We start from the raw sequence: 26,228 nt of genomic DNA on the forward strand, positions 1-26,228 counted from the left end.
CGGCAGCTCATTCCACACTCCCACCACTCTCTGCGTGAAGAAGCCCCCCCTAATATTCCCTTTAAACTTTTCTCCTTTCACCCTTAACCCATGCCCTCTGGTTTTTGTCTCCCCTAGCCTCAGCGGAAAAAGCCTGCTTGCATTCACTCTATCTATACCCATCAAAATCTTATACACCTCTATCAAATCACCCCTCAATCTTCTACGCTCCAGGGAATAAAGTCCCAACCTATTCAATCTCTCTCTGTATCTCAGCTTCTCAAGTCCCGGCAACATCCTTGTGAACCTTCTCTGCACTCTTTCAATCTTATTTACATCCTTCCTGTAACTAGGTGGCCAAAACTGTACACAATACTCCAAATTTGGCCTCACCAATGCCTTATATAACCTTACCATAACACTCCAACTTTTATACTCGATACTCCGATTTATAAAGGCCAATGTACCAAAGGCACTCTTTAGGACCCTATCCACCTGTGACGTCACTTTTAGGGAATTCTGTACCTGTATTCCCAGATCCCTCTGTTCAACTGCACTCTTCAGAGTCCTACCATTTACCCTGTACGTTCTTCTTTGGTTTGTCCTTCCAAAGTGCAATGTCTCACACTTGTCTGCGTTAAATTCCATTTGCCATTTTTCAGCCCATTTTTCTAGTTGATCCAAATCCCTCTGCAAGCTTTGAAAACCTTCCTCACTGTCCACTACACCTCCAATCTTTGTATCATCAGCAAACTTGCTGATCCAATTGACCACATTATCATCCAGATCATTGATATAGATGACAAACAACAATGGACCCAACACCGATCCCTGCGGCACACCACTAGTCACAGGCCTCCACTCAGAGAAGCAATCCTCCACAACCACTCTCTGGAGACTTCTTACTGTGCTTACCCCAGTCCAACGCCGGCATCTCCACATCGTTCTTCCATTGAGCCAGTGTCTTATCCAATTTACTACCTCCCCATGTATACCTAGCGACTGAACCTTCCTAACTAACCTCCCATGAGGGACCTTGTCAAAGGCCTTGCTGAAATCCAGGTAGACAACATCCACCGCCTTCCCTTCATCCACTTTCCTGGTAACCTCCTCGAAAAACTCTAATAGATTGGTCAAACATGACCTACCATGCACAAAGCCATGTTGACTCTCCCTAATAAGTCCCTGTCTATCCAAATATTTGTAGATACTATCCCTTATCACACCTTCCAATAACTTGCCCACCACCGACGTCAAACTTACTGGCCGATAATTTCCCGATTTCTTTTGGAACCTTTTTTAAACAACGGAACAACATGAGCCACCCTCCAATTATCCGGCACCTCCCTCGTGAATACTGACATTTTAAATATGTCTGCCAAGTCCTTGACTTGAGTACTCTTAACAACCATCCGTTTGTACTAAACCATTTTAAATACACAGACAATGTAATTATAACTTGCTCTGTTCATTTATATTTCAGACAAGTGACCTTTTTATTGCTAACACTTTGCTTAATGCCATCTGTAGTTTTCAAGTAGTGCTTCATTCGGCCACTACAAAATTATACTGTTCATCGACATAATGTAAAATATTTTCTAGAGTTTAGTGCAAATTAAAGTGCACTTGAGAATAAGTATAAATAGATTTTGAAGGAACTGAGGAGGAAGATTAGGCCATTCAAGCCCTCAAGTCTGATTATACCATTCTGAGAGAGATCTGATCTGTATCCTGACTGTATTTACCCCTAATGGCTCCAACTCCATTCTGGCTAGCCAGCCTATTAAACCCCAGATTTGAAGTTTCCTAACTTCTCTCCTAATGGCACAGCCTCTGATATTAAGCTTATGCCCTCTCGTCCCATACTCCTCCCGCCTGATGAAAATGTTTCTCTTACTCAACTCCTATCAATTTCTTTCAAAAGGCTAAAAACCTTAATTAAATTATCTCAGCTATCTATATTCTTGGGAATATAGGCTCAGTTTATGTAACTTCTCCATCATTTGTGGAAACTCTGCTACAGCTTTGAATTCAACGTCATAATTTTCAGCAAACTGCCCTTTAAGCTCTTTGCAATGTCCATATTTGCAGTCCAGGTCTCTGTCCACAGGTTTGAAGTTCTTTAGAGCAGAAACAAGTAATGTACACAAGGTTTCAGTTAATCCCTCTTTGCCAGCTGAGTGCACAGAATCCTACTCACACAGGGAATTACTGGGTAGGAACATTGGGCTGTGGATTTGAAAGTGTGTTGAAAAATCCAGCTTCTGACCACTCTGCTATTGGCGTAGGTATTTGCTTTCGTAGAAGAGCTACAGGATTATGAATAAGACACATCACCCATGTAGTACAAACCCTATTGATAAATGAGATTTAACCCTGAGATCTGTAACTGTTAATCAGGTCCAAGCTATAAGCAGTCTGAGTTTGGGTGATGGTATAAACCACAGTATTTTTACAAAATATAAATTCTTACTGCCATTTTATCTCAGGCATACTATGTTTATTGATAATTTTTGACCAGTGGTATTTTACAAGCAGTTAATATTTTTTTTGGTGTATTCATTGCTGTACTGTAGGAAACAAGGTAGCAAGATCTCACAAACAATAATGTGATGATGATGAGAAAACAATATTGGTTCTGGGATTAATACTGGCCAGAGCAGTCCTACTCTTCAAAAGTGGGAAAACTCTTTTGCATAATAGTACCATGGGATCATTTACACCCTGCTGAGAAGGCAAACTGGGCTTCAATTTAACATCTCTTCCAAAAGATGACACTTCTAGCACAGTACTGGGGCATCAATCAAGATCGTTTTGCTGAAATCCTCAAAATTGAACATTAAGCGGTGAATAGGAGGACTTGCTCTTGTGAATATATCTGCCTTTAGCTGTCGCTCCTTGTATTTGCACTCCAAATTCCATATTTTGGGTGACAATTAGTTGGAAATGTGGTTAAGGAAATTCTGTGATTGAAAAAGATTATATGCATAGCTATTTATTTATATTATTCAAGCATTACAGAATGGTATGCCTTGCAACTTCCCATTTTTTCCCAGAAGTGTTAGTTCAGTTTATCATTTTTTTAACTCCTGCATATAATTTTTGTTAACTTTAATATTTTTAATATTAGCACACCTGTGTAGAGAATAAATGTCAGAGAATGGTAGCTAAAACAAATTGAATTATGCAGACAGGATGATATATATGTCAAGTGCATTGTGTTTGAACCATGTTCCTTTTGAAGGTTACATCAATATGTTTTCACCCAAAGTACATCAAGCTGACAGGTTTTCAGTTTGTTGAAAAGCTGCTGTGAATATAAACTTGTTTGTGTTTGCTTTTGTTCATCGTTGGCCTGGTTTGTAATGCCCAGAATAATAATGTAGAAGTTAGAAGATCTATGGTTTGAAAATAGTGAATGAAATTAATTACTCCTGAGCTTTATTGTAGGTTAAGGGTTATGGTAGATTGTTTAAAGCAATGAATACCCAAGGTTAGGGCTGTAAAGGCTCACAATCCTTGAATATTCATGCCAGAAATTTTGCGCTCTTGTAATCAAAAAAAATCTTTAAAACTCTCTGCTGGTTGATTGACATATCCACCTCTTAATTGCTTTTCTGAGATGTGGTATAGAAAGGTCATATCTAGTAGAATTGTCAGAATCTGGGAAGCTTTACCTGGAAAGATGGTGAAAGCTAATTCAATAAATAATTTTAACAGGGAGTTTACAGGGTTATGGACTAAAAGCTAGGGTGCAAGGCTGTTCTTTCCAAGAGCCAGCACAGGTGTGACTTGCTGAATGGCCTCCTCCTGTGCAGCCAGTTCCTATGATTCTATGCAACATGTTTCCTTATTTCAGTTTTTTGAGGCTTTTATTTTAAGTAAAGTAAAAATATTTTTACACACATACTTCAGAGAAAGCCCACTAGAGAACTTATTCAATAATTAAAGCTTCATGTTCATGACTGTAACATTAAAGTTAGTAGCTTTCTGTGCACCAAGCTCCTTGAGTTCAAAATAATTCAAAAAGAAGTACTTCTGTGCTCACCAATTTTGCTAAGCTAATTTTGATTGAGGGTGCATGTTTACCAACTAAACCAAGCTAAAATTGAATAGTATATGGCATTAAACTTGTAATTGAAGATGACTGATTTGCAGGGTTATGTGGAAAAGCTTGGTAGTGGGACTAAACTAGACAGCTTTTACAAAACAGACATGGCAGACCGCATGGCCACCTATTCTGTAGCATTCTATGCAGCATTGTGGAACAGGGAAGTCAAAGTCCATCCTGCATACTTACACTGTCATTGTCAACCCATCTAAAGAATTAGATTCCCCTAGTGGCTCCAAAGACAATTATTGACACTGCTGTTGGTGGGATAGACCACCAGCTGAGTAACCAGCTTGTTCATAGAGGCTAAAAATGCAGTTTCTCACTTGATGGTTTGTACGTAGAGTCTTAGCCATTGGAGAAGATTCAGCAGTCGGAAAACAATGTAGCTTTTTGAATACCATGTTTGTGCTGGTATCTGTAATTGAGGCATATCGGATCTGACCCAACTTAAAAACTTCATATTATCTGTATAAACTGTCTCTTGTGTGATTCTGGAGTAGGAGGGGGGCATTATAGCTGACATAACCAGGAAATAGGGTGCCTAACCTAAATTTGATGTCTCATACTTAGTCCGATAGCCTCCACTAAATGTGCAAGAAGATGGAAGTGGGAGGAGAAGAAAAGATGGACCTATTCACAAACTACATAACATAGCCTCAAATGAAATGGACCATAAATGCTGAGAATATAGCTTCCAAATTTGACAATGAAATATAAAACTTCTGTATATAATATGGCACAAATCAAATAGCATGCCACAGAAGGACAATAGATGGTTTTAAGTTATGATTCTTCCTGGTACTATCATAGAAAATGTGTTCTGCTGTTGTATTCCAAATCCGACATCAGGTTAAAACTGCCCTGAAGCACTTACAACTTGAACAAGAGCTCCACAACTGTCACTATTTTATAAGTATCATAAAATCATGAACATCTGTGCAAATGGTCTCTTGGTCATGTTCCAAACTCCATGCTAGCCTGCTCCATGGAATAAATTCCTCAATTCGCAGAAAATACAGAGCTCATGAGAAAAATATATTTGGATGGTGGTGTGTTCCAACATTTGTTGGAAGCTTGAATTTCCATTCAGTATTTCTTTTTTTACATGTCTAAAACAGCATGGTGATGAGTTAACCTATTCCTTAGCCGATAGGAACAATATATTGTGATTTGAGTAAACATATTTTCTGGACTGTTGCTTTTGTTAGCTCCATATTCATGTGAGAGTCTCCTGCCAAGCTGAGCAGCATCTGGTAGCAGTGAGGGTCTGTTCAGGTTAAATGGCTCTATTGGGAATGTGAGTGTGATGTAGTGATGGGGACAGCTGATCTTTACAGAATAGTGGTGCTGTAAAAAATGTTTTCGTGAAGCTGTGATCAATTATGGAAAAAAAATGTTGGCGTAAGGAGGGCTGAAAGGATCCTTTCTGCATAAATATTTCTCTGCTTTTGTCATCTTTTTGAAAGGGGTAAAAAAAAAGCCTTTTCTTCCGCGTGAGCAGTGCTTCTGTGCTAATGCTTTATCCACAGTTCGGGAAGACAGAGACATGATGGGAACAGATGTGCTCAATTGATGTCACCATTTTTCGGTCAGGGAGCACCCCTTCAGGGAATTGCAGATTTTTGTTGCCTTTTTTATTTTCTCATGCAAATCATGTGCAGTAATTGCTCAAGTGTACCGCTGTTCACAACTAACCAGCAGTGCAAGAGTTCTCCTTCAGGAGATGTGTTGCTGCTGCAGATTGGTGTGGTATTTTCTCCTGGATACTAAACTTCATATTGCCTAATGAGCCTTTTTGTTAATAATGCCCGTAGCTGACGTCAGGTAGTCATCTCCTCTCTCTTGTGGAGTGCTGCTCCCCTGGTCTGGCATGCTGCCCTCCCTGTGTACTGTTAATTTTCCAGAGTTCAAAGAATGCCAGATTACATGGGCGAAATTCTCCAATGGACCCACCAGCATTCAATACTAAGCCACCTGACTTGACATATGTAGAGCAAATGAGGTTTTATGTCGCAGAATTCAGACAGTGCAGAAGTAGGTCATTCAGCCCATTTAGTCTGCACCACCTCTCCGACAAAGCATCTTAACTGGGCCCTATCCACGTATTTACCCCACCAATCCCACTAATCTACGCATCTTTGGACACTAAGGGGCAATGTAGCATGGCCAATCCATCTAACCTGCACATCTTTTGGGCTGAGAGAGGAAACCGGTGCACCCGAAGGAAACCACGAGGAGAACATGCAAACTCCAGACAGTCACCCAAGGCTGGAATTGAACTTGGGTCCCTGGTGCTGGGGGCAGCAGTGCTAACCACTGTGGTATCATGCCACCCCAAATATCCCAAAGCACTGCACAGAACTGCTAACAAAATATGACACCAATTTGTGGCATTAGAATTCTCAGTTACTTTGGAGATGCCTGAAATAACATAGAATAGAATCCCTACAGTGCAGAAAGAGGCCATTCGGCCCATCGGGTCTGCACTGACCACAATCCCACCCTGGCCCTATTCCCGTAACCCCACATATTTACTCTGCTAATCCACTGACACTAGGGTTAATTTAGCATGACCAATCAACCTACCCCGCGCATCTTTGGACTGTGGGAGGAAACTGGAGCAACTGGAGGAAACCCACGCAGACACGGGGAGAATATGCAAACACCTCACAGACAGTGAATCCGAGGCTGGAGTTGAATCCGGGTCCCTGATGCTGTGAGGCAGCAGTTCTAACCACTGCTCCTGAGCAGCCTGAGAAGCTGTGTCTGAGTAACTGACAAAGACAAAGTGAAAGTATTGCTATATTATTAATATTCTTTGTAAGGCTGGCTGATGCTTACTTGATATTCTCGGTACAGTAGTGCCGCCGACAGCCCTGAAGATTGAAATAATGCTTGGAGGAGACTAATGTTTTCACCTCTCTGCACCTGCCCAGAATGTTTAGAAAAAAATATCCAATGATTCCCTTCAACTGTTGAGAACAATGGGGATTGCAGAAGGGGAAAATCAACTGACAAAATCAGCTCTTTGTTACTGAGCTTGAATTTCCAGTAAAATAGACTGAAAAGCCATTAAATGGTTGGTGATTTTTATTCGTATGTTGGAATGTTTCTGTTCAGCTGTGTCTTTTTGTGCCCTAATGCTGCTCTGAAATCTTTCTGCTGGTACGTAAAAGGGAAAGGTGCCAATGTGACCTACGAGAAATCAATGCAGGAATATCTCAAGTGATTTTGCTCTGCTTCACGCTTGCCGGCTACGATAGCTGAGGAGCTTACCGTTCAGCTATACTTTAAAGAAAACATTTTGTTAGTTACTGATTTTAAGAAAGCCAGCAAACCCTTCATAAAATCAGTGTAAGGTTTGACTGTAATAAATGACCAATGAACGGGCATGCTTTTTGTGCCAGGTTCTCTCTCCTCATCCCCACCTCTCCCAGATAACAACTAAAATTTTAAAGGCTTTTACAAGGTCAGTACAGGCTATCAGCAGTGTTGGGCCAACTTCTCTCCAGTAACTCAGCTGCCTGAGAATTGCCATATGGAGAATGAAATTGCCTGCTTGATGCTGCACTTGATACAATTGTCATTACTTTGCTTTCTTACCCCTACTTGTGATCTGCAGCTTGCGTATTCCTCTGTTAATTTGAATACTAATTGTATGTACAAAAGCTTGGGGAAAGTCATGATCTAAATGCGTTCTGTCATGATTCTTAATGAGAAAATATCATTTCTAACAGGGAACCAGAAGGTCTGAATCTGTGCTTGGTCAGTTGAGCTCAGTTGGGGTGGTAATTGGTACTTGTATTGCTGTCCAGCTTCTTCTTCATAGCCAGTTACTCCCATGGCAAAGGCCTTGAGGCAGCCATCTGGTGCAGTAGTGCGGCTGCACTCAGCAGGGTTGTCGGGTGAAATACCAGAGCGTTCTGCAGAACTTTGAAGAGAAAAGAAAAGGAGAGGGTAATCAGTCCAGAGAGTCAAATTTCCTGAGGAAAGGAGTGCTGAAAGACATGCGAATGTCACTCCTTGCAATTTTTTCATTGTATTTGTAAACTTGTACAATCCATTGCTTCGCCTTTTAAGCCAAATTTACTTCCATAAAGGGGGCAGCCTAGGAGTTCATTTTAAATTCAAATTTAAGATTGACCATGATTCAAGGATGAAACTGACAACAAACAGCTGCAAGCTGTCAAAATATTAGACAACTCGTACTTCATTTCCAACAGTAAGAATGTTGTTTGCTGCCATTTATCCAAATAGAGAGCCCTTCTGTCCCAGAAAATGTCTGGTTCAGTTCTGGGATGCTGATGCAAAGCACGCACGCAGTCTGATCACTAGTTTTATTCAATACTTCATTCTCACTGATCTATATTCGCCTCGGGAAAGAGAAGCTAGTTTTCACTTTCCAGCACAAGATGAGGAAATACATTTTCAACCAACGCAAAATCTACATTGAATTCACCATTTTGGGAAGTATTGAATGCTCAAAAATGTGATGATAAACCCCTGATATTATAGAACAGTCCATTCAGCATCTGAAAGCAGGGATTAAGACCCTCGAGGAGTTTAAATAAAGGGTTTTACCTGAACCGTGAGGCTTCCGTTGCTTATTCAGATGCAGGCTGCGTTGTGTGTCATTCCAGCACTTCCTAATTTTATTTAAGCTTCCTGGCATTTTAAATCTTTTCCCCCCCATCAGAATTCTATTTTCTGAACCTCAAACTATCCTTCAGCAATAACATGCATTTCAATCTATTTTCCCATATTTTTCTTTTTCACTTTCTCTACTCCTACCCCCCTCTCCCCCCCCTAATCTGCACGATGAATAACAAATATGTAGCTAATTTGAAGCAGACCTAACCCACCATCTTTTGATGTAATATGACTCTTGTGACAGTCTAGAATTGAGAGTGCCAACTTCTTTAAAAAAGAATCTTTCAGTGACTTCTGTGGCTGCATCCACAGGTGAGCCGGAGTTCCTCTTAACTCTCGTTTTGAATTTTTAATTAAAATTAAAAATGCAGCACTGCTTTCAGTAATGGCTAATCTGTGCACATGTACACACTGCTTTGAACCTCACTGTTGTCATTAAGTAGACTAACCACATTTTTACATTCATTTCTAATATATTATTCAGGACTGCTCTCAATAATGTATTGCCGCCTGTGGAATGGGAGAGGCAAAGAAAAAGGAGGAAAAAGCCTTAGACTAATTTAAGAAAATTGCTCTTTTCGAATCTCAAAGGCAACCAAGCAAGCGCCAGAGACTTCAATAGCTTGTATCAATAATTACAACCACCCCTCACTTGAGAGATCTTCAATTCTCAGCAACGAATAATAAGTATATCCCACTTTTAAAACCGCATGCTCATTTTCTGTTGTCCGGTTTGTTTGAGTAAAGGGTAACAACCACTGCTGCTGAGATCTAAAGACTGGATCACACCCTGATTAGTAAAACTACTTTTGTTCTAGCTACTTCATAGAATCATAGAATCCTGCAGTGCAGAAGGAGGCCATTCGGCCCATTGAGTCTGCACCGACCACAAACCCACCCAGGCCCTATCCCCACAACCCCAAGCATATACCCTAACTAGTTCTCCTGACACGAAGAGGCAATTTAGCATGGCCAGTCCACCTAGCCCACACAACTCTGGACTGTGGGAGGAAACCGGAGCACCCGGGGGAAACCTACACAGACACCGAGTGAATGTGCAAACTCTACACAGACAGTGACCCAAGCCAGGAATCGAACCCGGGTCCCTGACGCTGTGAAGCAGCAGTGCTAACCACTGTGCCACCATGCCGCCCTTAATTTCCTGTTTGAAGAATTATATTTTTCCGTGTCTGTATGTCTTAAGTGTAAAAATTATCTGGATTATGGTAATATGTAATACATTTACCCCCTTTCCCCTGGTTGATTGTGATCCTGTTTGCAGTCATTGAGCTTTCCCAAAGCCCTACTCCTTGGCTGAGAGATAATCAGTTTATCCCTTCAAATATGTAACATCAGTTGTGGGTATACTTTTGATGTTTCGGCTTTCAGCACATCTTAGGGTTTCAGTAATGAATCACTACATTTTCAATGACTTCCTCCCTGCTAAATTTTCCCTGTGTCGATGTACTCCTTAACCCCATACGTTAAAGAAGAAATGATTGTTAATTAACCTCGGCAGATCTTTGATTGCCTATAGGTCTTGCATTCTGCCTTGTGCTTCTGCACATTGATTAAAAATTAACTACATTCCTTTTGTGGGGCTTTAATTTGAAAAGCACAAGTTTACAATGCTGGCTTACATTGATGGTGACTGCGAGGAATTCTGTGGTGAAGGTTTACCTACAACAATGCTACTAATGTCAGGTTATGGAAGTCGGGCGTAGGGCTGCGATCCTAATACCTTGTATGTACGGGACCTTTGTCGTCAACAAGGATAACTTATGTCATTCATCTCCACTACTGCCTCAGTTTAGCTGCATCTAAGCATCCCATTGTTAACTCTCTCGGCTTAACTATTCCCAAGCACTCCTGAACAACCTCCTTTTGCATTAATCCAAAGCTCCACTGCCCATATTCTGAGTCCCACTAAGTCACATAATTATTGATGAAGGGTCATCCTGATTCGAAATGTTGGCTCTGTTCTCTCTCCTTGGACGTTGTCAGACCTGCTGAGATTTTCCAGCATTTTCTGTTTTTGTTGCTGGATCATCTTTGTGTCTGCTGACCTACTTGCCTGCAAGTCTGGCAAGGCCTTGATTTTAAAATTCTCGTCCTGGATTTCAGCTTACTTCAAGGACTTGCCTCTACCTATCTCTGCAATCTCTACCAACTCTGCAGCCTTCCATAATATCTCTGCATTCCTCCATTGTTCTTTGGACCATTCCCGATTTTAATTGCTTCACTATTAGCGACGTGCTTTCAGCTACCTAGATATTAAATCCGAGAATTTCCTCTCTTCGTCTCTCCACCCCTCTCTCCTCTTCACCAAGCTTTCCTAAATATGTGGCTCTGTGTCAAATTTTGTTTGATAATACTCTTGTGAAGTGCCGTAGATCTTTTGTTGCATTAAAATGCTGCATAAATGCATGCTGTTATATCGTGGCTTAAATGGAGAAAATGTCTCAAAGCTCTTTCCATGAAGAAGAGGGGGAAAAAAGAAAAATAATGGATAAAAGAAATAACAGGGCAGTTGTCAAGCCAAGAGTTTTAGTAGAAAGGAGTTTTGACAAAGCCTTTGACAATCTTCAGCAGGAAGTGCTAGGTACTTGATTCATCTTGGCCTCCTCTGGAGGTCCCCAGCATCATGCCTTTGGTCTTCAGCCAATTCAAATCACTCCACATGATATCAAGAAATTGCTGAAGAGACTGGAAATGGCAAAGGCCATGGGTCTTGACAATATTCTGGCAATAGTACTAAAGACCTGAATTCCAGTACCTACAGCGCCCCTAGCCAAGTTGTCCCAGTACAGTGACAACACTGGCACCTCCCTGGCAATGTGTATGCCCTGTACACAAGAAACAAGACACGTCTAACCCGACCAATTACTGTCCCATCAGTCTACACTCGACCATCAATAAAATTATGTAAGGGGTCATCAACAGCGCAATCAAGCAGCACTTGCTCAGCAATAACCTGCTCGTTGCTCAGTTTGGGTTCTGCCAGGGTCACAGCTCCTGACCTCATTACAGCCTTGATTCAAACATGGCCAAAACGGCTCAACTCAAGAGGTGAGGTGAGTGTGACTGCCCTTGACAGCATTTGACCAAGTATGGCATCAAGGAGCCCTGCCAAAACTGGAGTCAATGGGAAGTAGGGGGGACCCCTTTGCTGGTTGGAGTCATACCTGGCACAAAGAAAGGTGGCTAGAGGTCAATCATCTCAGCCAGAACATCACTGCAGGAGTTCTTCAGAGCAGTGTCCTTGGCCCAACCATCTTCAGCTACTTCATCAATGACCTTCCTTCTGTCAGATGTGGGGATGTTCACTATCAACATCCTGGGGTCACCATTGTCTGGAAACTAGCCACATAAATATCGTGGCTAACAAGAGCTGGTCAAAGGCTAGGAATCTTGTGGCAAGTAACTCATCTCCTGACTCCCCAAAGCTTGTCCACCATCTACAAGGCACAAGTCAGGAGTGTGATGAAATACTCTCCACTTGGCTGGATGGGTGCAGCTCCAACAACACTCCAGCAGCTCAACAGTATCTAGACAACACTGGCTGCTTGATTCCGCAAGCATTCATCCCCTTCACCACTAATGAACAGTGGCAGCAATGTGTACCATCTACAAGATGCACTGCAGTAACTCACTGGCGCCTTAGGCCATGACCACTAACTACCATCTAGAAGGACAAGGGCAGCAGGCACCTGGAAACACCACCAGCTGGAGGTTCCCCTTGGAGTTGCTCACCATCCTGACTTGGAAGTATATTGCCGTTCCTTTGCTGTCACTGGGTCAATCCTGGAATTCCCTCCCCAACAGTATTGTGGGTGTACTTGAACCTTGGGCTGCAGCAGTTCAAGAAGGCAGCTCACCACCACCTTCTCAAGGGCAATGAGGGATGGGCAATACATGCGGATCTAGCCAGCGGCACCTACATCCCATAAATCATAGAATCGCTACTATGCAGAAGAAGGCCATTTGGCCCATCGAGTCTGCACGACCACAAACCCACCCAGGCCCTATTCCCACAACCCCACACATTTACCCTGCCAATCCCCTGACACTAGGGTCAATTTAGCATGGCCAATCGACCTAATCCTCACTTCTTTGGACTGTGGGAAGAAACCGGAGCACCCGGAGGAAACCCATTAATTAATTAATTTTAAAAATAAAGAAGGAAAGGTGAAGGTATTTGGGCTTGAAGCTGGAGAGACAAGGGCCAAAGTGATGAATGACTCTGATAAAGGGTGGATAGAGTGGGCAGGAATATGAATGCTGGAGCACATGTATTCCGTCCTGGGTAAAATTGGCTCATTCAGAAAAAATTGATACTCAAAATGGGATCTTCTGCTTTCGTAAGGCTCAGTTATACATTGGCCATTAAGTCTGTCAACCAAACAATGGGTAGATCTTGGACCATCATGTCTTTGGGCCACTGTCTGCACAATGCCTTTGTACAATTAGGAGCGCTGATTTCAGCATCCATACCAAATCTAACTTGTGTCAGGATTGAGTGGCAAAATATTTGGTTTAATGAAATAGTAGTGGGAGTACAACTAATGTTTCATACAGAGCCTTTCGCAGAGCTGGATGAGTGCAAGTTGCTTTCAGAGTGTTTGTGGGAAATTTGTGTCGTGTGGCCAGATTCGTATTTTAAAGTTAAAATGAGATCAATCAACCATAATCTAATTGAATGGTGGCTGGGCTCAAATGGTTGAATGGCCTGCTCCCATTCCTATGTTCTCTTTTTCGGCTTTTATTTTTAAAGTATGAACCTCGTCACATTGCCCAATATACAGGTACAGGGACAGCAAGCATGAGAGAAAGATTGTGATTTTGTATTGAATTTCTTGCTAGTGTTTCATCACAGTTGCCAGTGGCAACATAAACTATAATGCTCTTGTTTTTAAGAAGTACCAGTACAATTTTTTGGATTAATCGTGATTAAGAGAGTTTATTTTTCTCTATAAAACTCACATTGCTCAGATGAAGAATTAAGTTGTAAATAATTTACAAAATGAGCGAGTTGAAAGTTATTTAAATGTCCTAGTTTTTAGATAAGTGGACAAAACGCAAATTTAAAAAAATCAACTGTTTAAATATTAAAGGCTGAAGAGAGTTATAGAAGAATATTTTATTTCAAACATTTTGATTAACAGGAGAATATATGTTTGGCTTTCACCCTGTCAGCTCTTTAATGGTATTAATCATGGCTCTGTATGAAACATTAGCTGTACTCCCACTACTATTCCATTAAATCCAATATTTTTGCCACTCAGTCCTGACGCAAGTTAATTTATATCAACAGCCATTCTAACCAAGGAAATTGATCATGGTTAAGGCTGGGTCTTGAGTTTCATTTTTTCTAACTCCAGGAAGTTTGTTATCTCTATTTTCCATCAGTCACAAATTGAGGTCATCGACCATTTGCTCTCTGTTGATATCCAGGAATCGGGCAGTGAAGGGAGGGCAGGGAGTTCTGGGCATTGGGAGGAGAAGGTAAAGAAAGACTTCACCATAGGCTGCCATCTTGCAGTCATCGAAGAATGGTTTAGCTTAGGCCTGGGGAAGAACGTTGTCTCCAATTCGGCTAGTGTGCAACATTAGGGAGATGAAGTGTCAGTGGGAGTAAATGAATAGATTTTCTTTCCTCCAAACATAGCTCGGTGACCAAGCATAACATTTTTACTTGGTCATCTGATTAGTTTCAAGCTCTGAAAGTTCTATTTCAAACCTCAGAAGGGCAGGTGGTCAGTTAAAAGGTGGTCAGGCATTTTGTGACACATCCGTACCTGCTGCTCATTTAACTGTAGGATTTCAGCAGTGGTAGAATTGTCTGTTACAAACAAGTGCTGGGTCTTGATGATAATTATTGGAATCCAATTAACTCGTTGAGACCACTACATTATTTGTAGTGCCATGATTTTTACTACTTCGTTCCACTGGGATCTGTTAGGCATTTATCCTGGAAGCTGGTAAAAGATCCAGAAGTTTAAATTAGTTGGATCTCAGGTCAGTGCCATTATTGGTGCCTGCTGCCCACCTAAACCCCACGTTCACTCAAGCCCCCAATTAAAATGGGTCTCTGGTTTTAAATGGTTGGGAGGCTCTTTTGTAGACCTTATGCCATGCCTTGTTGTGGTGCAGTGCAGTTTTAGCTTAATATCGGTGCAATTCCTATATTATATGGATGTGAAGTCATCCAAATTGAGTCAGGCAAACGATGAGGCACTGAGTATCTGACTGAAATGTAATTTGAATTTTTGACTTAACTCAGTATCATCAGGCGTAAGCCATGCAGAGACTCTTGTCAAATTGAGCTACTCCAACTTTCCTTGTTAGTCTCCTCTTCCTTCCTTAGTCCAATTAAGTAGGGTACCATTCACAAGCATAAGAAAGCATATATATGCAAGTTGCTTTGAATTAGGTTTCAACTCATGGTGCTGTCTGAGCAGTACAAACCTAGCCTTACCCAGTGCACTCAGCTTTGCTACAGGGCTGTGCATTGTATCTGCACTTGCCATTATGACTGATCTGCCATGCGACTAGAGGTGACCACTAATCATTCCATGACAAAGTGCACTAACCATGCAATGCCACAATAAAATAAATGACTTAATATGTGAGGTTTTTACTCAATTCAGCTTGAGTTAACTAAGTGTGCTGCTGTTAGTTTTATGGCACACTGGGTCAGAAAATGAATCTATTAATTGTTTTCAACATCAAAAGCTTGGCTAGACAGCATAGTTTTTTACTTTATCTCCTGTCTACCCTTGTTCCCGTTCTACTGTTGACTGAAATTTGCAGTATTTTGTCACAGCTAGAGTACACCTACTCTGTTAGCTCAATAAGTAATTACTTGGGCCATTCTAAATGGTAAATTTGTACAATAATCCATACAAAGCAGGCGCCTTGCCTTTCTCTGTGTAATCAATTGCATTGTTCTAACATGAGTGGTTTATGAAGTAGTCTACCGTTTACTTTTAAGAGAGGTGCATTTTTCCTTGGTGGCAGGTTTTCAGCTGTAATTTAAAGCAGCTGAAGTCTTTCCAAATTTATTTTGCGCTGGATTCACAAAAGAACCTGGATTTCTGAAGAGAGATTTAATGAAACCTTTCTGAGTTGAAAGGATAAAACAAACACCATAAATAATGGATCTGAAATAAAGACCGGCAAGGTCAGTTGATGTCGGAAAAAGAAAAGGTAGCTTAATGTTTCAGGTACAATCTTTTACTGAATCAGCTTGCACCTGGAGATTAATTCATCTTTCTCTTTCAGAAATCATTCTTGCTAATGAACTGGATAATAATTTCAGGGCTAGTGCATTTAGTATTCCTTGGCCATACATAACCTGTAGGAAAGTAATTTCATATGCATGAAGTTGTACATTTACTAAGTATCCATTATGGTGCTGAATATACATCAGGCGCCTATTGCATTAGTTCAATGTTGAGTTAAGGTAGAAACACCATGTTTACTTCCAGCTTCCTTCCATTTGGATTTTATTCAAGAGTTAGGAGCACAAATGTACAATATTTCCAACTGCAATTTTAAGTCTCTGGTAGTGTAGTGGTTATATTACTGAACCAGTAATCAAAAGGCCGATACTAATAATTCTGAGAATGTGGGTTTAAAGCCTACAAGTTCAATTTCAAAATAAAATTCTGGAATTAATAAGCTGGTTAATGAAGAAGGTTGATTCTGGAGTAAAAATAGGCTTGAACACTTGTTGTAAAGACTCAACTGGTTGTTCATGTCCTTTAGCGAAGGAAATCTGCCATCTTTGTCTACTATGGCCTATTTATAATTCCATTCCAATATCGTTATTGACTTGTAACTGCCCTCTTAAATGCTGTAGCAGTCCACCCAGATGTGTCCAAACAGGGCAACTAAGGATGTGCAACAAATGCTGGCCTTGCCATTGATACTCCTATCTTAAGAATGAATTAAGAGGAGAGAAATATATTTCTACTATTTTCACTTGATCCTTTGTCAAGTAAATTTATTTTGGTTCATGAATTGTGCTTTAGTCCTTGGAAAATTAACCTTTGATTTTGTATGTTTGTGTTCATTTTGTCATCCAAATTTTTATAACTTTCAACTTTTTTCAAGTTTGTGGCATAGCTTTTGCTGAAATATTTGGGAAAATTACTCCGCTTTCATAGTTTTCAGCAGATAAAACTCCTTCTGTCAGATTTAAACTGTTATCAGCTGCTGGTGTAACACAAAATCAAAAAAGATGAACTATCTGAAAATGCTTTATTGTTTAGTGCCAAACAGTCATCAACTTGAGGATGTAATTTTCACAATCACTGACTGTAACTATTCTGCTCTGCACTCAGATCACTCTTTATCACTATATTTCCCTGCAAAGAAGTCAAACTAGTTTCTGTCAGATAAATTGAAACTTCAGGTTTGGTTTGGTTTGATTTGATTTATTATTGTCACATGTATCAGCATACAGTGAAAAGTATTGTTTCTTGCGCACCATACAGGCAGAGCATACCATTCATAGAGAAGGAAATGAGAAATTGCAGAATGTAGTGTTACAGTCATAGCGAGGTTTGCGAATTAGAAGGAATCCATATTCCTTTCTTTAAAACAAAGGTGTTTCACTTCTGCAGCTTTTGATTGTTTACATATTTATTTTACTCTGGTTACTTTGCCTGGTGAATGTGCCTTAAAAGTTTTAGCAGATGAATTTTCAAGGCACAGCTCAGGGACTGGTTTTATCCACTCGATGATATTAAGATGCTTGTTGGTGGATCTTTCTCTTTCAAATGTTGACTGACTTGCTGTGAGCATCCAACTTTTACTTTTTCGTTGCATCCATCTCTTGCAAAGCTCTTTCAATATAGCAAATCATCCCTGGGATGGCTTTATGGTGGTGCTGGGATCCAAACAGGAGAAGGACGGAATGCGGGGGTTGGGGTCTTGCGGGGGCTGTTGGGAAGGGTTATGTGTAGTTGATTTATACGCACTTAAATACTGCTTGTGGATTGTCCAAAGTTATTTCATGCAAAGGCCTTACAGCTGACAAAGAGAGGTCATGAACATGTTGGTGATTGAGTTCCCAAGGTGAAAGGCCAGTGAGCATGACCCACTGCAGTTCCTTTCATCCAGCTGCTTTTGAATACTGATTCTAAGAAATGTAACATGAAATTCAGATCTTGCATTGTTGCCAGACGTGCACTGCTCATTCGTTTCCTAGATCCAAACACCAGATGTTTAGGTAAAGATGTCTAATGGGAGAAGTTGAAATTATGGATTTGGAAAAGGTCTCAAGCTAAACCATTAAGATGAATAGAGAAAAGGCGTTTTATATTCATGGATTGAAATTGTGTGATATAAAATTCATTACATGTGCAACAAACCAAAACTAGGCTCATAAATATAAGATAGTCAATAATAAATCTAGTCATGTCTTTTATCCAGAGAGTGGTTAACATAAGGACCTCGTACTAAATTTAATAGCGGAGATGAATAGCACATCTGCATTCAAGAGCAATGATGAATGCACAAGATAAAATGGAGATGAGCTGAAATAAGGTGGGAGGAGGCTCGTGGAGCTTAAATATTGGAATGGATCAGTCAGACTGAATGGCCTGTTTCTATGCTGTAAATTTGATGTAATCAATAGGAATGGCAACAACTTTTACAGAACTCTTCCTTTGAATTGAGAGTGGCAGTGAAAGGCTTTTGCAACTGCATTACATTCATGCCACAGCGTAACTGTTGAATCATCATTCATTAGAAGCAATTCACCAGTTAGCTCACCAAATGTCTTTGCGAATAAATGCATTACCCAATGCGGTGAGAAGCCATTACAACCCAGGAAGAACCCAGGCTTTAACCCATGAGGATATGTGCTGAATCAGTGGCTCCCCGCCAGGAATTCAATTGACCTCAGTTGTCTTTGAATAAATTAACCAACCTCATCTGCGTTCACCGGCTACCCTGTGAGGCTTGCAGAAAAGTGCATCAATTAAAGACGAGATACACTTGTTGACAATTACTGTGTAAGCTTGTGCATGATGACTGGCGCCCAGTGAGGTACTGAAAGTCAGTCAGCACATATAGTCATTAATTTCAATTGATAGTTTATTTATGTTTGTAATTATTAAATATTTATATTTGGTGCACAATGTGATTTTCTTTGTGGCTATACTGTGCATCCAGTAGTTTTTCTTTGAAGAAAATGGGACTCTAAACGAAAACTTTCTTTTCCTATGAAAATATAACTGGTAAAAATAATTGCAGAATTGGTAAATGCAAGAGGTTACATTTTGGTAAGGAGGTCACTAAGGAATGGAAAATAAGTATCTAAGTAAAGTAGAGGACCAAAGGGATCTACAGGTACAAATAAGCTAATAAGACCATTTAAAAAAGAACAAACCCAGAAGTAAAGTTTATTTCTAGAGCAATAGAATTGAAAATTTATGGTCAACTTTCATCGAACCTTGGTTGACCACACGTAGCAAGTACTGTGCACATTGTCATGTCAGCAGTGGCTCAGTTGGTAACACAAAGGCCTCGGAGTCAGAAGGCTGAGATTTTAAATCTCTTTCCAGAACTTGAGAACGAAAAGAGAAAACTGAGAACCAAGGTTTATTTCTAGAGGGATAGAAATGAAAAGTAGAGAAATTATGGTAAACTTGTAGCAAACCTTGATTGGATCACACTTTATCAGTGCATTATTGAGTGACTGCTGCACAGTCTGAAAGACGAGCTGGATAGGTGCATGGTCCATGCTAAATTCTCCCTCAGTATACCCAAACAGGCGCTGAAGTGTGACAACTAGGGCATTTTCACAACTTCATTGAGTGCTAATGTATACCTACTTGTGACGCTAATAAACAAAACTTGAAACATTGTCCATGTTTTTTGGCTGAAACATTAAATTTGACAATGTTAGAAATGCAGGTCTCTTGAGAGTAACCAGATCATACTTCAAGAGTGAATTGAGAGCAGGTGATGCTCATTGAAGCTTGTACTTAAGATTTTTTAAGGTTTTTCCCTATTTGGGGAGCTTCTGGACAGGGAGATTGGCCAGAACGGAAGAGTGGAGAGTAGTATTTGTACTGACCTACAGTATCACAACAAAACATTTGTGAATCATCAGAATGTCTTCTGCTGCCTACTTTGATGAATGGATATTCATCTATAAAACATGGTGGCAGAGGACTGACCTCGATCTCCAGTGGGAAAATAAAGAAAACAGAAAGCAAGTCCAAGTTCCCAGCGGCTTTTAAGGTGAAACATATGAGTCACACTACAGGATCACAAGCTACCCACCAGTCTTTCTGAAATTGGGACCATATGAAAAATGGAAGAACGAGATGGAGATATGGACTCAGGTCACTTCCTTAGCCAAGAGGAAGCAAGATATGTCTTTACCAGGAAGAAGAAAGTATTTTCAGAACTGAATGGAACTGACTTGGATATTGAAGAGGGAATACCGATTCTACTACAATTATGGACAAAATTTACCAAAAAATGACTTGTTAGACACCTACGAGGTGTCGTCGATATTTGATAAGTGAAAGAAGATGGGCAATAAGTCCATAGAAGAATAACTAAAAGACTGAAGAAATTAGATCTAGAAATTCCAGAGTTTGTATTTAAATCATTAGATTGTGCACAAATCTCACACGTGGCAAGACTTGTGGCTTCATGGTGAGGATTTTCTTTTTGACCAAATGGCCGCTGCTGTAAAAAGATTTTGGAGAAACGATAGTTTCCAGCTACCTTCACAAGAGACGTTGGAAATTCTACAATGGTACAGAGGATGGAGGATTCTCAAAATTAGTGGAGCCTCATCGTAGGTGCTTATACAAAGAAGGAATTGCTCAAAGACATCCTGAGGTGGATTTTACTTTTAATAGATCTATGGCTCAAGGCGAAAAGCAAGATTGGGGTGATAGCCAGCAGCAAATGAATCCCAGAAATAAACGGGGAATAACTACCAGATGTTTCCAGTGTGACTCTAAATATCACAATGTAAGGAATTACCTAAAAGTCGGAATTAAGTATTTGAATCAACTCATGAAGCACAGTTCTGATGCTGAAGATGATAAGGATGAACGGCAAGAAAGTATTGTATTAGTAACAGCAAACACAAGTCAGTGCATAAGTATCATGGTTGATGATTCATTCAGTTGTGCTGTACTCGATAGTGGCTGTGTCTCAACTGTGTTCGTTCAATTGACTAAGCTGTTATTTGGAAACCCTTGACCAAGCTGATAAAAAGAGAGTCAAAGAATATGAAAGCACTACCTGCTTTCAATCTGTGGACAATAATGTGTTAACATTTTTAAAGAGAGTGGTCCTCCCATGTGGAAATTATAGGAATGGGTCATTTTGTCAGCACTAATATTGTTTCGAGTGACGTACTTTTAATACTGAGTCCTTGATGACAAAAGCAAAGATGCTTTTGGACATGGAGAACGACAAAGCATTTATCTTTGGTAAAGCAGTGAACTTACAGTTCAGTGGAACCGGACATTCCATTGACTGAACCGGATTCTTGTCAAGAAATTCAAGTAGTATTATTGACCTCTGGAGACAAGAGTTTGGCGAACAAGAAGAGAATCATCTGGAAATTGCATAAACAATTTGTTGACCCTTCATTACAAAGGTTAAAGCTACTGCTACAGGGTATCGGAGTTGTGGATAAAAAATATGAATTCCTTGTAGAACAGATCACATCTCAAAGTCATACATGTATCAACTATTGGAAGACACTGCTGCACCTGGTTGTAAGTGTCGCATTAGGCTGGGAATTTAACAAAGTGATAGCCATGAACCTGAAAGTGTGGGACAAGGATCAGAGAGTATTTATCTGTTACATTTTGAATTACATATCTATCGTATTAGATATAGCAACCATGGTCATAATTGACCAGGACAGATGGACAAGAGTGGATAAAGTTATGGAAAAGTGGGTTGGCACAGGCTTCGGGTCACCAACAAAGTTTTTAACAGATAATGGAGATAAATTTGCATATGAAGCTTTTAGGCACATCTGTGAGAACTTAAACATGCACACCGCTGCAGAAAGTCCATTCAGCAATGGCTTCTGTGAAAGTGCATGTGAAAAATTCCTTACAGATGATTGGCGGGTATAAGCCATACCAATTAACATATGACAGGAATCCAAAATTGCTTTCAGTGCTATATGACGATCCTCCAGAAATAGAAGGAACAGCTAGTGGCTGTACATGCTGGCAGAAAAGCATTTATAAAAGCTTTTTCATATTTGTTTATGGGATGTGGACATTATTGGCCCAGCATTTATTGCCATTATTTAAGAGTCAACCACATGGCTGTGTTTCTGGAGTCACATATGGGCCAGAGCAGGTAAGGATGACAGATTTCCTTCCCTAAAGGATATTAGTGAATCAGATGGATGTTTATGATGATCAACAATGGTTTCATAGTCATAGTTAAACTTTTAATTCCGGAGTTTTATTGAATTCAGATTTCACCATTTACCATGGTGGATTCAAACCTGGGTACCCAGAACATTACCCTGGGTCTCTGGATTACTAGTCCAGCAACAATATCAAGTCAGAGAGGTATCAACAAGAGAAAAGAGGCCGCAGCCTTGCGATAGTGTAGCATGGGAAATAGAGAGCCTTTAAGAACAAAGGACAGAGGTTAAAGTGCCCATGATTGAGAGGTATTTATACTAATAGATTAGAAGATGGAGCATTAAAGTGGTTAAACTAAGAGTTAGAAAGCTGTGTATTTCTAAAAGCAAAGATGATTTTGAACATACAGTTGATGAAGGAGGTCAACCTACGCTCTCACAGATGGATCTGTACTGAAATATTCCTACCAGATGGGACCTAGAAGACCAAGACTAAATTGGTAGCCGAAGGTTTTGAGGAATGATTGGAATAGAGATCAGGATTGACTCTCCCACTGCTGGAAAGGTGATTTTCAAGATCGTTTTAGACATTTTAACCACTTGGAAGTATAATCCATTGATATCAAAGTGGCTTTGCTTCAGGGTAACCTGCTCACGAGGGAAGCATTCTTAAAACCTCTGAAGGAAGCACCAGAAATCGAGGGGAAGCTCTGGAAATTTAATTAATGTATTTATGGGCTAACATTATGTTAGGTCATATGATCTGCTTGTTTATCTCCTCCTTCTCAAAGGTTCTTTATTGATCTGTATTGTGCTTGTGAAGTATACAGATAAAATGTGCTATCGTGCCTATGTTCCCCTCAGTGTGATCTGCCTAATTTTGGTCCCGGGTTGAAAGCACCTATAAGTTAAGGCTGTGTAAATCAGAGGGGATGTTTATCCAGAGCAGCTTTAATATGTTAATCAAAAAGCAACATTGGTGAAGGTTATGGTCATCTTTTAGTCACAATAAGTATACAAGATATAGTTCTTTCAGAGATCTGGCAATGTGTTCACTGCTTCTAAGCAACATCATTTGTAGCGATAATGTCATCTTCCACATCATAGAAATCATAGAAACCCTACAGTACAGAAAGAGGCCATTCGGCCCAACGAGTCTGCACCGACCACAATCCCACCAGGCCCTACCCCATTTCCCTACATATTTTACCCGCTAATCCCTCTAATCTACGCATCCCAGGACACTAAAGGGCAATTTTAGCATGGCCAATCAACCTAACCCGCACATCTTTGGACTGTGGGAGGAAACTGCAGCACCCGGAGGAAACCCACACAGACACGAGGAGAATGTGCAAACTCCACACTGACAGTGACCCAAGCCAGGAATCGAACCCAGGTCCCTGGAGCTGTGAAGCAGCAGTGCTAACCACTGCTACCGTGCCGCCACATGATTCTTGTTATGAGAGAGACTAGAACTAGGGGATACAATTTAAAAATAAAGGGCCTCGCATTTAAGACAGAGATGTGAGAAATAATTTCTGAGGATTGTTAGTCTGTGAAATTAGTCTCGAAAGCAGTGGAGACAGAGTCATTGAATATTTTTAAGGCAAAGGTAGATTGTTGATTGACACAGGATTAAAGGGCTGAAGGGCAGTCAGGGTAGTTGAGTTTTTTCAGGGGATACGGTGACGCTAACTAGACCAGCATTTATTGCCTATGTCTAATGGCCCTTGAGAACATGTGTTGTAGGAACGCATAGTGCTTGGGCTTCAGTCAGATCAGCCATGATCTTATCAAATGGCAGAGCTGTTTGAATACCTCGGGCAATGCTTCCTTTATCTGTGTGTTGTTGGACAGCTCCACAGCCAGAATTGCCTCAAGTAAGCATGACCATAACTGACCATAAACTCTATTGCCTCGTCATTGGTTGCACCTTCCTCCCAAGCCACTGCATTAGGTGAACCAGACTCTTCAGTTCATCCAGAGCCCTGCCCTTATCCGAACCCATGCTTACGTTTCTGCTCACCCATATCTCCTATAATCACTGAGCTACATTGCACCCTGGTCCATTAACACCTTAATGTGAAAATTTTCATTGGCATGTTCAAATTCTTTCATGCTATTCTCCCCCCATCTCCCGATATCTGGAATCTCTTTCAGCATGACCGCCTTCTGCATCCTACACACCTTTCAGCCCACCATTAGCAACCATGCCTCCAGCTACGCAGGCACTAATTTATGGAATTCCTTCAATAAGCCTCTGCTTCTTCACTTCTCTCCTCCTCCTCTAAGCCACTTACATTTGGGCGGGGGGGGGGGGGGGGGGGGGGGGAGATAAGTGGATCTCTTATTTGGGTTCTCCTGTTGCCAGTGATAAATATTTTAATCCCATGTTCTCCATATTGAGTTATTTTTGATTAAAGAATAATCCATTGCTGTAGTCCCTAACATAAGGGCTAACACCAATACTTATTTCAGCAAGTTTAACACGTAACACTTTTGAGTACTACCTGCCTCCCTTCCTGCAATTTGGGTCAGTGAAAGACAAAAGGCTCCCAGCTACTGGCCCAAACATTGCTTTGGTGAATCAAGCCATGCATCTAGATGAATGCACTGTAGCTTTAATCGTTTCCATGATTTCTATTTTTTTGTTCAGAATGCAGGCTGATAAATTCTCTTGAGTGGTTTTTAAACAATAATAAAATTTCATTGCAGAGGCTCCATGCTGTTTGGTTCCCTGGCAGCAAGCATTCATCTTACAGTGCTAATAGCACAAAGCATTATTTTAAATGCCAGCGACCTACTGGGTAAGAGCTTCTGCAGCAGAAAACCCATTTGTTTTGATGAAAGAACATTGCGTTTGCTTCTAGCTTGTTTTGGCTGATAAAAATACTTTTACATAATGCTCCTTTATTTGATTCTCATCAGCCTTTGAATCAAAGAGTGTAACCTAGTGAGGGCTGGTATCCTTTTATTCAAGCCTCGATTCTTTAATAGAATATGTAGTTGCTTTCTTCCAGAAATGAGTTCCCACTTGTACTACAGTACCTTCAGCATGTTGTTGATCTGAAGCTGAATCATGCAGAGCAGGAAGATCCAAAGCTCAAGTTAGCAGGCCTGAGCCAGGACAGTGAAGGGAGTATTGTAGGTAGATTTTGATGTCAGTGGATTGGAGGGGGGAGGGGGGGGGGGGCAGCAGTAAATCAGACAAGATTTACTTTCTCTTTCCCTGGCCAGTCATGCTGGTTCAAAAATTCTCTTGTGCAAAGATCGGATAAGGTTAGAATTGGGTTTATTTCTTACCCTTCTTCCCAAACATCTAACTCTCCACCATACATATAGTCTCAAAGAATCCATCAAAAGATCTCATGATGGATAGCTTCCTGCACAAGTACCAACAGTCTTTGGAACTCGATTCCAAATGTGCCTCATGCCTTCAGGAGCACAGAAGATTGGTTGAGTTGGAAACATAATATTGCATCCCTTGAAGGCTGTTCCCCTATTCAATTGGGTGTTGACTGGTCTGCATCTTAACTCCAAATACCTGCCTTAGTTCTGGAGCCCTCAGTACTCTTGCTGCACAAAAATATATATTTTTAAAATTTTAAATAGTGTAATATTGATCTTGCTGCTTTCAACACAGGGAATTTGATATTTAAGTCCTTGGATGATACAGATTAGATGTAGTTTAGGAGGGAACCACTGGAAACATTTGGGTTAGAGGTAATGAAAATGAAGATCATGGTGTGGATTCCACAAGGGTGCGAACAAATGACGAGGCAGAAGTAGGTTTATTTGGTAATGGTTCCAAAATGGATTATCCTATGGATTCTTTCAGAATTTAGAAGCTCCAGGCATCCACTGCTGTTATGGTTAAGACATGTCACTATGACGGCTGACATTTAATGTAACTCTTTCAACTGCACCTTCCAAACCTGTGATCCCTACTCCCTAGAGAAACAAGTACAGCAGATGAATAGGAACACTGCCACCTGCAAGTTCCCCTCCAAACCCCACACAATCCTAACTTGGAACTATATCGCTGTTGCTTCCCTGTCACTAGGTCAAAATCCTGGAACTCCCTCCCTTTGGGGGGGTACCAACACC

The 26,228-nt window shown here is 40.7% G+C and overlaps 1 protein-coding gene across 1 annotated transcript in view; it reads left to right on the forward strand.

Annotated features, from left to right (window-relative positions):
- The window catches only part of diaph1 (diaphanous related formin 1), a 209,522-nt gene extending 184,633 nt beyond the window's left edge, over nt 1-24,889 (forward strand). Inside the window, exon 18 of the mRNA XM_078231539.1 lies at nt 24,839-24,889. Within this exon, the coding sequence (XP_078087665.1) occupies nt 24,839-24,889 (51 nt within the window). The remainder of the gene's footprint in view (nt 1-24,838) is intronic.
- The last annotated feature ends 1,339 nt before the right edge of the window (nt 24,890-26,228 follow it).

This window comes from Mustelus asterias, chromosome 16, assembly GCF_964213995.1.
Source record: "Mustelus asterias chromosome 16, sMusAst1.hap1.1, whole genome shotgun sequence".
NCBI lineage: Eukaryota > Metazoa > Chordata > Chondrichthyes > Carcharhiniformes > Triakidae > Mustelus > Mustelus asterias.